General features: G+C 41.3%; 1 protein-coding gene across 10 annotated transcripts in view; it reads left to right on the top strand.

The window, feature by feature from the left end:
* The window catches only part of Liprin-gamma, a 123161-nt gene that overhangs the window by 59458 nt on the left and 49982 nt on the right, over window positions 1-13721 (top strand). For 5 of the 10 annotated variants that reach the window (XM_071723841.1, XM_071723726.1, XM_071723951.1 and 2 more), the window contains one exon: window positions 9866-10008. The exons of the other annotated variants lie outside the window; for them this stretch is intronic. In XM_071723841.1, coding sequence (XP_071579942.1) covers window positions 9866-10008 — 143 coding nt within the window. The remainder of the gene's footprint in view (window positions 1-9865; window positions 10009-13721) is intronic. 10 annotated transcript variants of the gene reach the window in all.

Genomic DNA, 13721 nt, shown 5'->3' with positions numbered 1-13721 from the left:
CTATCAAACATTATGTAAAATACTCGATGTTCAAGCGCTACCTTGAAAAATATTAAACGTTAAAATGTTATTTTGCAGATATACGGATATAAAAATTATGTACAAGTAACGCTTGATATCAAGACAATCAAATTCCGCAATAATAACTTTAATTTTTTAAAATTGTGACCACATTTGTTGCCTATATAGCATTATTAGTCATTATTTAGTCATTATTTAGTCATTATTTACTTACAAATATTTTCTGGCTATCACGGGCCGGAGCGCAGGATGTTATATTTCAAAATACATTAGCGCGATTCAGAACGACTAATTCATTCCCGACACCATTTCCTGAAAGTTGACGTTTTTTGGCACATATGCGGGGGCAGATTGGAATCGTTCGAATAAAATCGGTCGATCGTTTTATCGACCGCACGCCGTTCTCTGTCAGACAGAACGTTGTTTCGTGCGCGCATTTTCGATGTCGGGTATCGATACACGACGCGCCGCGCTCGATGGGATGCATCGGGGTCGATTAGCGTGACTCGTTTTCCCCGCGCGTTTGCACGAACGGCTCCATCGCTGGCAATTAAGTAGCAATTTAGCGCGCCTCCTCACGAGCGACCTTTGGCGTATATGAGCTACGATAAAGTATGTGCTGCGCGCGAACTATGCCTTCAACTTACGCTTATCTATCGCCCGGGTGAATGCATGGTGCATCGTTGCTGCGCTGCTCACGCTTAGATTCCGTGGCGTGCGTGCACCGTCACGTTGCGTGCCTCCGGCACCAACGGGTTGTTGCTCTAATTCGCGTTTTTCGTTGTCGAGGAAACACACGTCGGAGCGAGGCGGGGGGATAAGCGTTTAATCTTGGACAAGTGGTTAGGTATCACGAAAATATGCAAAAGTATCCCAGAACTGTCGGATGTATCCTATTAATTATCTTCAATTTGCTGAATTGTAACAGAGATCTAATTTATAAAGATCTAATTTTCCGTGCAAATATTACGAAATTGACATATTAATTGAATTTTTGCGATCGTTCTTGATATATCGGTTCTGGACAACTTTCGAACTATACATTGCATGCACTTATTTATTCATCAGAGCACTGTGAAGTCTCCTATTACAAACCTATATGCATCGCTTTACAGTTTATTCGATTCTATTATAACATTGTCATTTTCTTGTCAAGCTGAATCGCGATTCAATGCCACTTACGGCTAAATATTTGCACTATAAATTTCTTCTATGCTATTATTCTTCACTTTATTTTAAAGTTTACATCGTTATTGCATTAAATTAGATTTTAATCATACACGAAATAAAGGTAACAAATACAGAATATTTTACCAAATGGAGATTTGAGTAAGAGTTTAATGATTGAAGTCCTCAATTTTATAGTCAAATATCGTGACTTTTGACTCTCATTTGCTTAATATGAAAAACAAATCGCGAATAAATGATGAGAAATATGGTGAGAACACCTTGTAGCTTTACGCCCTAATCTTGCGGCTCTTACGTAACGTGGGACATGTGTAAGGGTGGCCCGACTAATTCTACGTTGAGCACGATTATGTATATACGACGAATAACACAATATACAATTAACACGCGTCGCGCGTATTACGTGTCGCACCATGGTGCATACCTGCGCTATGCATTATGAACCGTTGCTTATTCGTCGCGTTCTGCTCGAATAGAGTCCCCGTACCTGCCTCAACGGCCGCACTATAGTATAGTTTCTGCGTACGTAGCGACGTTGCCCCTTTTTCCTAAGCTCCCATCGCGGTATAACCATCCGCCGTGGTATAAATATTCATGGCTCTAGTTCTATCCCTCATCATCCACCTAGTTCTCTCAATTTCTTCTGCTTCCTACATTCCATAAGGTGTCTCGGAACTTCCAATCAAGCCTACTTTTATCTACTTAATGAAATAAACTTGCATTAATATTTGGAAGTTTTTGTCTCTTATAAATAACAAGATGGACTGTTGTCTGCAATATTAGAGCAAACCGTACTTATTTAACTGCATACATTTATTATTTCACATCTTTTAGATTGCTATTTATTAAAACAAGATTAAAAAATGTAAGTTTATCTTATTCTTACATGTTTGCAAAATTACGTTTTATAATTGTGAACCGTGCTGTACATTTGCTCTTGATATTATCTCCGTCTGCATCCTCCTCTGTTCCGATTTCGCCCTGATCTCGTTTCACTACAGTGCCCTATGTGTACAGTCGTAAGAGCTTATGAGAGAAACAGAGAATCGAGAGATAGGAAGAGGACGACACGTAAACCATGAAGAAAGAAGAGGAAGAGAGAGAAAGACGGTAATTGGCCGGTCGTCACTAGACGCAAAATAAATTTCCTCGCCGCTAACTAAATTTGGACATATGGTCACCTATCTTCCTACGTTGCGCATATCCACGGTAAAAGGGACGATTAGCCTTGCTTATGCTTGCGGAAGGGCAGAATTTAGTCGTCATTCGCGAAATTTCGTTTCTCCGCGCCACTCGGTACGTAGCTCGCCGCCGCGGAATGTATTACAGTCGCTCGTGATATTTCGCGACCGCTCTGCTTTATCCTCGTTTTATTTATTCGCTGTTTCCGCATGCGTCCATCCGGAATTACCCTCGCGCTTATTTGGAGAAAGGGTCTTGCGACAATATTGTTTTGTATCAGTTCTTGCTTACGCACGTTTATCGCGAAATATGATGTACACCTGAATGGATGCCTGATTATTTCACATCGTTAATTGGCTTATATGATTAATTAAAAAATGAACGTGAATTTTGGAGGAAATTTACGAGATATGATTAATTTTTGCTTTCTCATAGAGGAAGCTTCGTTTTAAAAGTATTTTTATAAATTATCTTACAATGTGAAAATGATAAAAAAAGTTTCGTAGCTTATCAGTTGCGCTGCGAAATTGATTCGCGAAATTTATGACAACGGGAGATCATTGAGGGATTATCTATCTGTGCCAATCTCTGTGACAACTGCTAGGAATTGTGCGGCGACATCTCGCCTGGAACTAAAAGGTTTCTGTACCGTTTGCATTGTCATATCGCCAGTCACGGATCGTTGATTCTTCCGGTCCGACTTTCACCGTTAAGGCTCATCCTGAATGTTCCGTCGTGCGAGACAGATTGCTCTAGCGTTCATTGTTCTCAACCAGAAAAAATCGAACAGGTCGATTAAGAGCCGCGGCCTGATCGTGAATGATGCGACCATTATTTTGTAATGACGGCAGAATTGTGTGCAAAACAGTATTCTATTTCTGAATACGCGAAGTCTATTCAAGTATTTTTTATACCGAAATAATTGATTCCGAAATCGATGGCATTATTCGGTTTTTTAATAAATCAAAATCAATGCGTTTGCGAAGATAGAGGAAGAAATCTTTCGGATATTAAAAATGAAAATCTGGCATTTTCTTAGATATGGTGGATATCGAATGCCAATTCGACCTTCCACTCTATCGTTTTGGTACAGAGACAACTTCTCAGTTAGATTTTTATTGATTTAGCAACAATTTAGCTTGATTATTTTATCTTCGTACAATTAACTCTGACTTTAATTCAAGTTAATGTATTTTATTTTATGTTTAATTAAACAATAGCTGCAGTAATCGGACGCAGAAAATGCAAAATGCATAAACAATTGAAGCGTATCGATAAGTTTCAGGAAACGAGGGCTGATTCTAGTAACACGTTCTAGAACTTGGTCCGACTATTCCGGTCAAATCTACTGAAATCAAAACAATGTATAACGATTCTATCAAACTTTGCCCGACTTAGAACTTAATCACGATCGCGTCAACTATATCACATTTGAAACTCGAATAACTTCAGCGTTGTTTACGTGAGCTATGATGTAGGTAAAGTTTGTGTGTATACTCAGAGGTGACAAAATAACGCTTTAAAACGAAAGAAGATACAGTCATAAAATGTAAATTTGTACAAATGTAATTAACACAAAACTAGCTAGAACTCTACTAGGTTTAAGATTAGCATCTTTTTTAATATTATGAATATAATATTTTTGCTGCAATTAGCATTAACTGCGTTCTAGAATTAATACGAAAACGTCACGTACGTTTGCGACGCGTAATGCACTAACATAGTTAAACGCACCTAAAGGGAATTAGCGCGAGAGAAAAAGGAGGCGCGACGAAAGAAGGGGTTGGAAATTGTTGGGTGTACCGGGGACACACACTCGTCTTGGTTGCCGTCTAATGCAACCGTAACGCAATAATTATGTGGTTGGAAGCGCACTAATTAACGGAGAAGGTGGAATAAAAAATAAAGAGCGTTTAGCTTTAGCATCGTCGTTAGCTTCAAGCTAGCTCGCCTTGCTCGACGCTCCTCTTGCACTCCCTCGAGCTTTTTGTCGCCCCTCTTCGTGAAACCACTCCGTTTTTTCTGTTGTACCTAGATTAAAATCGCGCATGGCCGTAAGGTGTTCTCAGGCCGGCTACCGATGATATCGAGTTAACAACGCGATTTATGGTAACGTCGGGTTAGGAATAACGAAGGAAAAAGAACGGAATGCGGAAATTAAGTTGATATTTTTTAGTTTAAATTGCATTATATTGATTATAGTTCTCGATTCAATTTTTTCTACAAGCAAAAACTCCATTAAACGTATAATTTTTATATGTTTTAAGAGCTTTAAGAGTTAGATATTCTTGTTATCCTTTAACTGAATACTATGAAGTTGTTTGAATACTATGAAAGTATTGAATTAAAAGGAAATCTATAAACGTGAAATATTGTAGAGAACAACTTTGAAACAAAGGGACATAGTTGTCCGTATATAAATTTCGTTAAGCGGTCGGATTGCCGACGTGACACGTCGCGCGCGAGGTGCAACAAAGTTTCTCTGGGGTTTTTCGCGACGGCTCGCTGCAATTCGAATCTCGTGACAACAGGACAGGTCCCCTCCGCATACATTTACGTTTACGTCATAAATTCCAACGTTGCGCGCCGGTAAAGAGGCAATCCGGAAAGCGCCGCGAAATCATTCGACGACGTCCGTATTACTGCATTGCGTATCTCGCGAGATTTCCTTCCGCGCAAGGATAGGGCTCTCGAGTTCTCTCGGCTCTCCCTGCAGGAACTATCATTCGTCTGTGCAGAACTCCTGACAGGGCCGAGGAGGATGCACGATGTGCTTGGCATTTCGCAATTTCCTTCCGCGCGAAAGGAAGGAGGATAACACACCGAGCGGGATCGTTTAGAGGAAAAGGAGGGAACGCGCGGTGTTGCTGATGAAACAAAATTTCGAAATGGGTTTCTCGGTAATTAGTTCCGCGAGACAACTACTTGCCCGAGCTCCTGAGGAGACCCCACGCCATCGGGGGGTAAATTAGATGCGATATAAAGTTGGCGAATTCCCTGGCTGGGAGGGAAAACGCTCATTGGAAATTGCAAATCAGATGCGGACGCAGCGCAAAGCGAGATAGACGCGGAATGAGATAGAAATAAATACTCTCTGTGGACAGTAAGAAATTAGGGGGAACATCGATCTATGAGATCCTCGTGGCTGATATTATATTTAATTCATGTACTTCGTTACACGCGGAGATACTACAACGGATCGCACTGTAATTTGTATTTACGATGTCAAGCTGGTCGGCCCTTCAAGAAGAGTGCGATCGATCGGAGTATACGGAGAAGAAAAGCGGAGAATGTCGGTGACTCGGTCGTTTCCGACGATATATCGACTACTGTCGTGCCCTTTCCATTTATTTTACTTTGGTAAATTCGATAGCCGGAATGAATCATCCTAATATCCTTATAATAATTACAATTATCCCTGTAGAGGATATTCTGTTACATTAAACAAGAATCAATATATAATTTGTCTGTAGTTTTGCGCATATATTTATTCATCAACCACAATCTTTAAAACATCTTCTTAATTAAACGTGTCTAATCCATTATTACCTAAAGATTCTCCTCGCCAAATTAAATCCAACTTCCAATTGGACTCTCAATGCGACAGTTAGCAAACTCCTTTATGAAGAAAAGTAGACGAAACTTCGTCATTTCCCAAATGAGTATGGCTAAAGGGATCGTCAAAGCGGCAGTGGTGTCCATTTTGAAATTGGGCACTAGGGGGTCGTAGGCGATAGCAAACTGCCGTAATTCCGAACCTGACAATATCACTCGTTTCTAGGGATGCAATAACACAAATTATTACTCCATCGTGAGACACAGCTGAGTCATTACCTATTATCCGTCCATGAGGGATAAGACGAGATCTGGGATAAGTATCATAAATTGTCTTGGGAAATGCATCAAACCCATTTCGTCTATTTAATAGCCTTCGCTGTTTTATGCAATTATTTTGTTTTTACATTTACATCGCTTTAGATATTTACATGTTAGAAGTATAGGCTTATCAAATAATGAAAAGTTGCAAACATAAGTTGTTAACAAATAATCTCTTTTAATTTCATTTTAATTTTTATTATACTAATTTTGTATTTTATTTTATTTTAGTTTATTTATGATTGTCTCTTAGATCTTTTTAATTGGGGAATGATATTTCTGTTGTAATTGACTTTATCTCCTGATTTATACATGGGTTGATTCCATTCTGCGAGATGTAGCTCAATTCATTCGCGACTTTATCGCTCCTATTCAACCTCGGTTGCTTTATTCCTTCTTTCGTCAGCGCGAAAGTGTTTATTCGCGGAAGTTCATCAATACGAATGAAACCGTAGAAACGAGCGAGCAATATCTCTCCGTGGTTCGCGGTTTGTTGCGAGTTTTGTTTCCATCATGTTACCGCTCACTCGAAGTTTATTAACGCAGCTAATATAGATTGAGTTACACGAGCTTCTCAATTACAAATCACACAATACGGAAATAACCTGATAACAAAAAACAGTCCAGATTATTCAAGTGAAAATTATTGTAGTGAAATACGCAGGAAGTTCGATAGAAAGGATAAAAAATAACAAAGCCCACAATTCTTGTATAATAATTATTTTCCTATTAGCGAAACAGAATATTCTTTTCGAGTAATTAATGAATATATCTCGTGGACGATCATTCTCATGTATTTTAAGGAGTTAATACTTTCGAAGTTTACGAGAAATATTAAAAAATAAGCTAATAAAGTCTCACGACGAAGCAACAATAATACTCCATCTAGCAAAGACAAAGTTTCGCGGATGTTACCGTCCTAAATCTCCACCAAGTTGAAAATCACCGACAAAGATTTCCTCACGTAGCTCCACGGGACGCAGAAAGAAAGAATGGAAAAACGACTATAGATCTCCTTTATGAGTTCTGCTGTCGCGGTACATAAATCAGGAGCGTCGACTCGCGACCCCGCAAAAATTTATCGAGTCTAAACGCCCACGTAATCCAATCCCCTCGCTGCTTTTGTCGCCGGGACGTAAATATACTAAAATAACAAAATATCCAGTTTTTTTTATGCCGCGCACAGCAGTCCGCGCGCGATCCTTAATCCTCTAATCCGTTGATTGGATTCCTGATGGAAAACAGTGAGCACGTCTCTATCCCGATTTGTCGGACAAATAACGAAGATTTCCCTCGAAGTTGTAATAACTTGTTCATACATCTGCATTTGATCTTCGACATTTATAAAGCGCGACATAAAATAACCGTTAAAAGATTTTTTTGTTTTTTTACTAAATGTTAATGAGAAGAGTCTCTCTCGGAATCAGACATCAGCGTTTAGTGCTGAATGCGAACGTTAAACTGAATGTGAATGCCGAGCAATGAAACAAACGAAATTGTTTAACCGTTTCGTTACGTGCTATCGTCGTTGCATCGCGCTAAATGTGAAAGCGTATTCAATCGAGAGCGCGAGCAGAAATTGAAATGGCGAACGTTTAATCGCTCGCTTCGCAGTGGAGCACGCGAATTTATTCAGATTGGAGCATTGCTATGCAAAAATAGTCTAAATTGCATAATCGAAGTTGAACTCCGCAACGAAATTATGAACTACTAAATCCTTTAACACGGTCCGTCGAAATAGCGAACTCCTCGACACAGTTTTGCAATCGGCGGAAATAAATTCACAAAAATGGCACTATAATTAATAAACGTATTAAATATCACCATGTCTGAATAATTTATCGAAATGCTCTCGTGAAGCAGCGAACCCTTCAAATGTCAGACCTTTCGTGAGCGTTTTACACGCTCAGCGGATTATTTGTCACTGCACGTTGTCGTGTGTGACGATCGTATCGCGCCGGATATTTTAGAACCGGAAGGGTCACGTACGAAATGAAAAGTCGACATTTTTTTTCCATGGGGTGTCTGACGCGCGCGCGTGCGCGCGTGTGCGCGCGGGAGGGTTGATTTCTAATGCCGTGACGCGGTAAAGGGCGCACGATAGATCTTCCTTTACGGCCGCACCAACGCTGCAACGTCACAGTGCATAAATCAATGGTAACGCGGTTGAACACGGCGTGGATTTATCGAGCGCGTCTTTCCCCGTGTGTAATGATAAATTATGACGATCGAATGACGGTGGGTCTCGAGGCGACAAGAGGGGTGACGATACGCGATGCGTGTGTGCACAGGGTGACGTGTAATATGGGGTGCCGCCGTCGTTTTCGGGGAGAGTATTGACGGCGAGCGGCGCACGCTATTATTATATGTTCGTCGTCATTTGCTCGCCGGCCGCCAATACGGACTTTCCGTATAATGGCGTCATCCCCGAGGCGAGTAACGAGGGTCTCTCATGCATACAGTGCTGCGTAAACATAAGCTTGCGAGGACAGTACCTCTATGATAATGCAGCCTCCTGGAGCGAATGTTGATACGCACTATATAGTTCCAAGTGCCCCGAAGTCAAGCGAATTGAAATAAATTTGCACGAACTTATTTTATTTCTCTTTTTACAAAATCGGGTATCGTCGTCTAATTTTTAAGTTTTTAACTCTTTTAATTAAATGGAGATAATACACGACGTAAAAATGCAACGTAATTATTGATGACTTTTCTTCCGAGCATTTCTTATGGAAAGAGCTATGTAGTTGGCGAAAAATGCACATAAAACTATAGCAATTACTGTAATATTTACTATAGTTTCGTGTATTTTTTTCGCAACTACTGTAGTCTTTAGGGTATTTTAAGAAAACGATAAAGAATCAGCGGCGTCTTTCTCTTTGTTATCTTTCAACCAGTAATCAGTCAATTTACATTTAATTAGAGAGAGAGAGAGAGAGAGAGAGAAGCTCTCTAGTCATAACACGTAAATTAACGTTGCTGTCAGCGTGGGTGGTACGACGCGCGACGGTTTAGTTATAGTCCGCTTGTTGTTCTAGCACGAGTTACTGGCATAGACTGACTTTTACGCGGCATCAGATGCAAGTTAATTATATAAATTAACACATTGACATGTACCTTACAACTTTACCATTATACTCGTCCCGGCAGCGTGAAAACCGCACTTGTATTATGCATTCGACGAGCGCTGCCATTAAATTACTAGTCTTACGTTAATGCCCTAATCCCGAAAGGTTAATGAGATTACACATAAATCTACATCCTACTGTTGCATAATCCGTATACATTTCAAAGCAACAAAAGGAGGAAAAGCCGCTTAAGATGACAAGTAACTGATTTGTGAACGGAGAAAGTCGTTTTGCCCGCAGAGTTTTGTTTTTCTTTTTATTATTTTATCATTAGCTTTTTTTACATTAAGCGCACATTAATCCGCGACATATTTGAGATTTTAATAGTTTCGCCGATGAAATCCAATATCCGATCGACTGACGTATCGAGAAATTTCGATATGGGACCGAATGTCGAAGAGCGTCGAGCGTTCAATAATCGTTTCCGATGATTTTTCATGAAAACGTTTCGTATAATGTGTCAATTTCAGATACGTCCACGGCAAACACACGCTCGGTGAAGAACCACTCGCGAAAATGAGCGCGGCCGTAGAAAACGGCGTGGACCCCTCGAAGCCGCGCGGCGGCGTTTTCTCGAGGGCGTTCGCCAAGCGTGCGCAGCCCTACGAGGAAGGTGAGTCCGACGACAGCTTCTGGTCACTCTCGGGCAGGTTGTGGTGTTTCCCACTCTCCCTCCCTCCCCTGGTGCTTGGGAAGATAAACATCGTGCTAGGCTTCAAGCCTGGTATCCGCCATACGAAGTTTCCGCCGGAAATTCAAGGCACTTACGGGCTTATCTTGTAAATGACGTCAATCAAAGTCGTAGGCAAAACATACACGGTGTTCCGTGTTCCGATGCATCATACAATTACAGCTTATTAATTACCATGTAAATTATTATTTATTTGAGTATATCGCGTATATACGTTGTCGCTTTTAGCACGATGCTACGTCTTTGTAACTTGATCCTGTGTCACGTAGTTTGATGGTAACGCGTCGCGACACTTCATATATACATATATAATGCATCACATCCTGTTATGACTTTTATTGCCATGTACATATCGCTCGTGTCTACTTCGGCCTGCGCTACATGCATTCTCGCGACAAGCTCGATATGTTTCCACCGGGTAATAACCAATAAAGAATCTCGCTTTCACTGAATAGACACTGTAACATTGGCTCAAGCCATACATCAGGTTATTCCTTGTTGCAATCTGCTCCGACCTCGATATATCTCCGATTGAGTATATCGATAGAAAAGATGAAGAAGAAATAGAAAATCCTCTGTGCTTATAAGAGCTTTGAGATTTTCCCAATTTATGGTAGCGATAACGTAATAACATAACGTTTCGTGTTTCGTCTATTTTTTCTTTCTTAATATTTGAGCGACAGATTCGTACTTTATGTAAAATGAATGATCTTCCGTTTTGCGAGAGCGCGGCGGAATAGTCTGCATTTATGAAGGATCACCCCGGCGGCTCTCGGGACTCTACTGCAGGTGCGCCGATTCCGCCGTAACTCGTAGCTTCATACACTGCCGTAGAATTCTGCTCTCTAATTGGAGAGAGAGAATATTTGCCCCGCTTACACTTCGCTTGTAATTCAAAACATCGCTAATCCATTAATCCTGTTTCCAGTGCGCCGTGTACGCGCCGCTTGCGCTGTACGGAAGTCATACCGGTAAACTACGCGCTCTGCCGGATATATTACATATATACATTAAGCACAGGGTTAATTCTGGTACCTGTGTCTCGAGGATTACGAGAAATTCGTTACGATACGTCGGCATTAAGATGCGCATCGTGCAATCGGAATACGTTTCCACGTTGAATGAATTCCACGATGGTTGTTAAAATTTCCGTTGGCTATTAACGCTCTGAACATTTCTGGACGTTAACGTAATAACATTTAAACAAATTTCAATTTTACAACAAGAGGGATGGATTTGTCCGATATACAAACCAGCTTATCAATTCAAACGTCGTTAATTTTTCTGCAAGATTTATGCTATTCTATGCTCCTGCGATTTAACTTTCATTGCTTGTCAGACCAGTCATTCATTTTCGTCGACGTCGAGAAAGTTAGAATTGCAAGACGTGATAGATAGCAGATCCAAAAGGTCGTAACACACACGCGTCTCGGTTGTCCCGGAAGTCGGAATGATACGTGTCGCGGTTATGATTTGCGACCGCCGCGTTGCATTTTAAACGCGCACGCGAAACGAAATCTTAGCTTATCATAATGCATTACGTAAATACCCGGTGTAACCGTCGACGCTTCACTTCCATCCGATATCGGCCGACGTATTCGCAAGTACTCGATTCCTTCGATATAATTACGGGCTGCGAGAGATGTTAAATCAGCGTCTCCCGTCGTAAAGCATCCCTTTACCGTTCCGCAAACGGAGCGCTATCGAGTATCGCTTTATCTGCGCCGAACGCCATAAAGGGGCTCCTGTTTCGCATTAGCCGGCCGCGCGACCTCGATGGAGTTCCGAGTCGGTGTAAAAGCTCATAAAGAATCTCGCTTCCGACACACGGGCGGCGCATAATATCGCTGCACGCCCGTATATCAGTACGATCCCGCAACCCTCCCGCTGCGCCGCGCCCAGGAAACGACGGAGGCATATCTACTTCTCTCCGTGTTTGCGGTAGACCTATATACCCCCGACCTGGTACAGGGCCATCCAGGACCACATGAGCTTGCACTTTGACGCGCGTACACCGTTACAAATCCGAGGCTATAGGTGTGCGCGAGGCGAAACGCTACAACACGGCCGACCCCCGTCGTATCGACATCGCGCGGAATATTTCAACGCGGTCGCCTACTTTCGCGAGAGCACGTTTTCGCCTCGCGTTGCACGCGAGATTTATCGTTTCGGTGGCTCGTGTCGACGAGCTGATTCATTCCGCACTCGCCGGCTTCGCGAGAGCGCCGTAAACGCGAGTTTGGGAAATTTATGAAATAAACCGAGTCAGTTTGACGCCACTTTATGATTTAATGATTCGATGACGTGAATATTTAAAACTTCTGAAATCTAACGAGCAAGATATTTTCTTCAGAAAAGCTGATTTTTTTTTAAGTATTGGTTATTAAATATTTTAAAATCCATTACGTGTATTTTACGTGTATTTTTTTATATTTTGCGAAAAGTATGCTACGAACTATTATGGTTAATCTTTAATGCGGAAGTATGCAGTGTTTAATCGGGAATCTCCGACACGAAGCACTACCGAGTTTCCTTCTTTCAGTTAGGGTAGTAACGATCGCGCGAGATTATTCAGTAAGGACGCTCGACGTTTCTGATGTGAGAGTGCTTCCTGCTGTGTTTGAAGAACCGCTACAATCTCGAGATCAGACTTCCGTGAAGGAAAGGGGTCTTTGCCGATCTACCCATTCGAGCAAGTTTTTTTCTGCTCATCAATCGACTTAAAGATGACAGACAGAAATCGGAGCTGACGTTAATTGCAAGCCGTTTAATCGAAATCGAAAAGACTGTTAATTCTGCATTTTTTTCCATCTAATTCGTAAACGTATAATGTCAACATTACTGAATATTTATATTTTAATTCATGGATATGTTTTATCATTGTAATTTAAACATTTTTATTAATATTTACTTTTAAAGAAGATGATAAGACAAAGATTCAATATTCCGTGTAACGACACAACTAAGTTATCTAATTTTTTTGTTTACTCTAAAGATATTTTCCACGTTGTAAAGTTGAATTTCTCTCGACCTTTGTGGGCGAAAAGCAATTTTACGACTAGTCGTTTCTCGTGGTCTAGCGATAATACGTTCGTTTTCCAAGGGTTTTGCAGAACGCCTGAGGATCTGCTCGGAAGACGTTCGGCGATCCAGGATTCGTATCTTATCGGCAAGAGAGACCTTTGTCTTCGACTTGCTATCGACAAACAAGACTTGTCGATAAAACATGTTTCTCCGGTCCAAGTTTTCCTCTGTTCCAGCACAAGCGGCAGTTTAATTGCGTTTAATTGCAACTCCGGCGAAACAAATAATACTCTAATCGCGTCGGGTTTGTCCCCGATGCCGTTTCCGTCGCGAGCGATTACGCGACAAAACAAGCAAGCCTGTTTCGTGCTTGCATTAAAACTTCGTAGCTTCGTTTGCGCGTTCAGACGAAAAATCGTGCGCGAGATTAAAACTGGATTAACGGTAAACGTCATTAAATTATTACCAAGTAGCAGCGGTGCAAAACGCGCCCGTTAATGCAATTATACGCTTTTGCGTAGCCCACGATTAGCCTTGGGTGATTTAATATTTTCCGATGAATTCGCGAGATTTTAAGCCGGGAATTTTCGTCCGTATTGCTCAATGTAGCG

The sequence above is a fragment of the Temnothorax nylanderi genome, unplaced genomic scaffold (assembly GCF_030848795.1).
Source record: "Temnothorax nylanderi isolate EJ_2023f unplaced genomic scaffold, tnyl_v1.0 TNYL_tig0001_pilon, whole genome shotgun sequence".
NCBI classification, from domain to species: Eukaryota; Metazoa; Arthropoda; class Insecta; order Hymenoptera; family Formicidae; genus Temnothorax; species Temnothorax nylanderi.
Note: the sequence above shows the minus strand (reverse complement) of the source record. Positions and strands in the feature narration are given on the sequence as shown.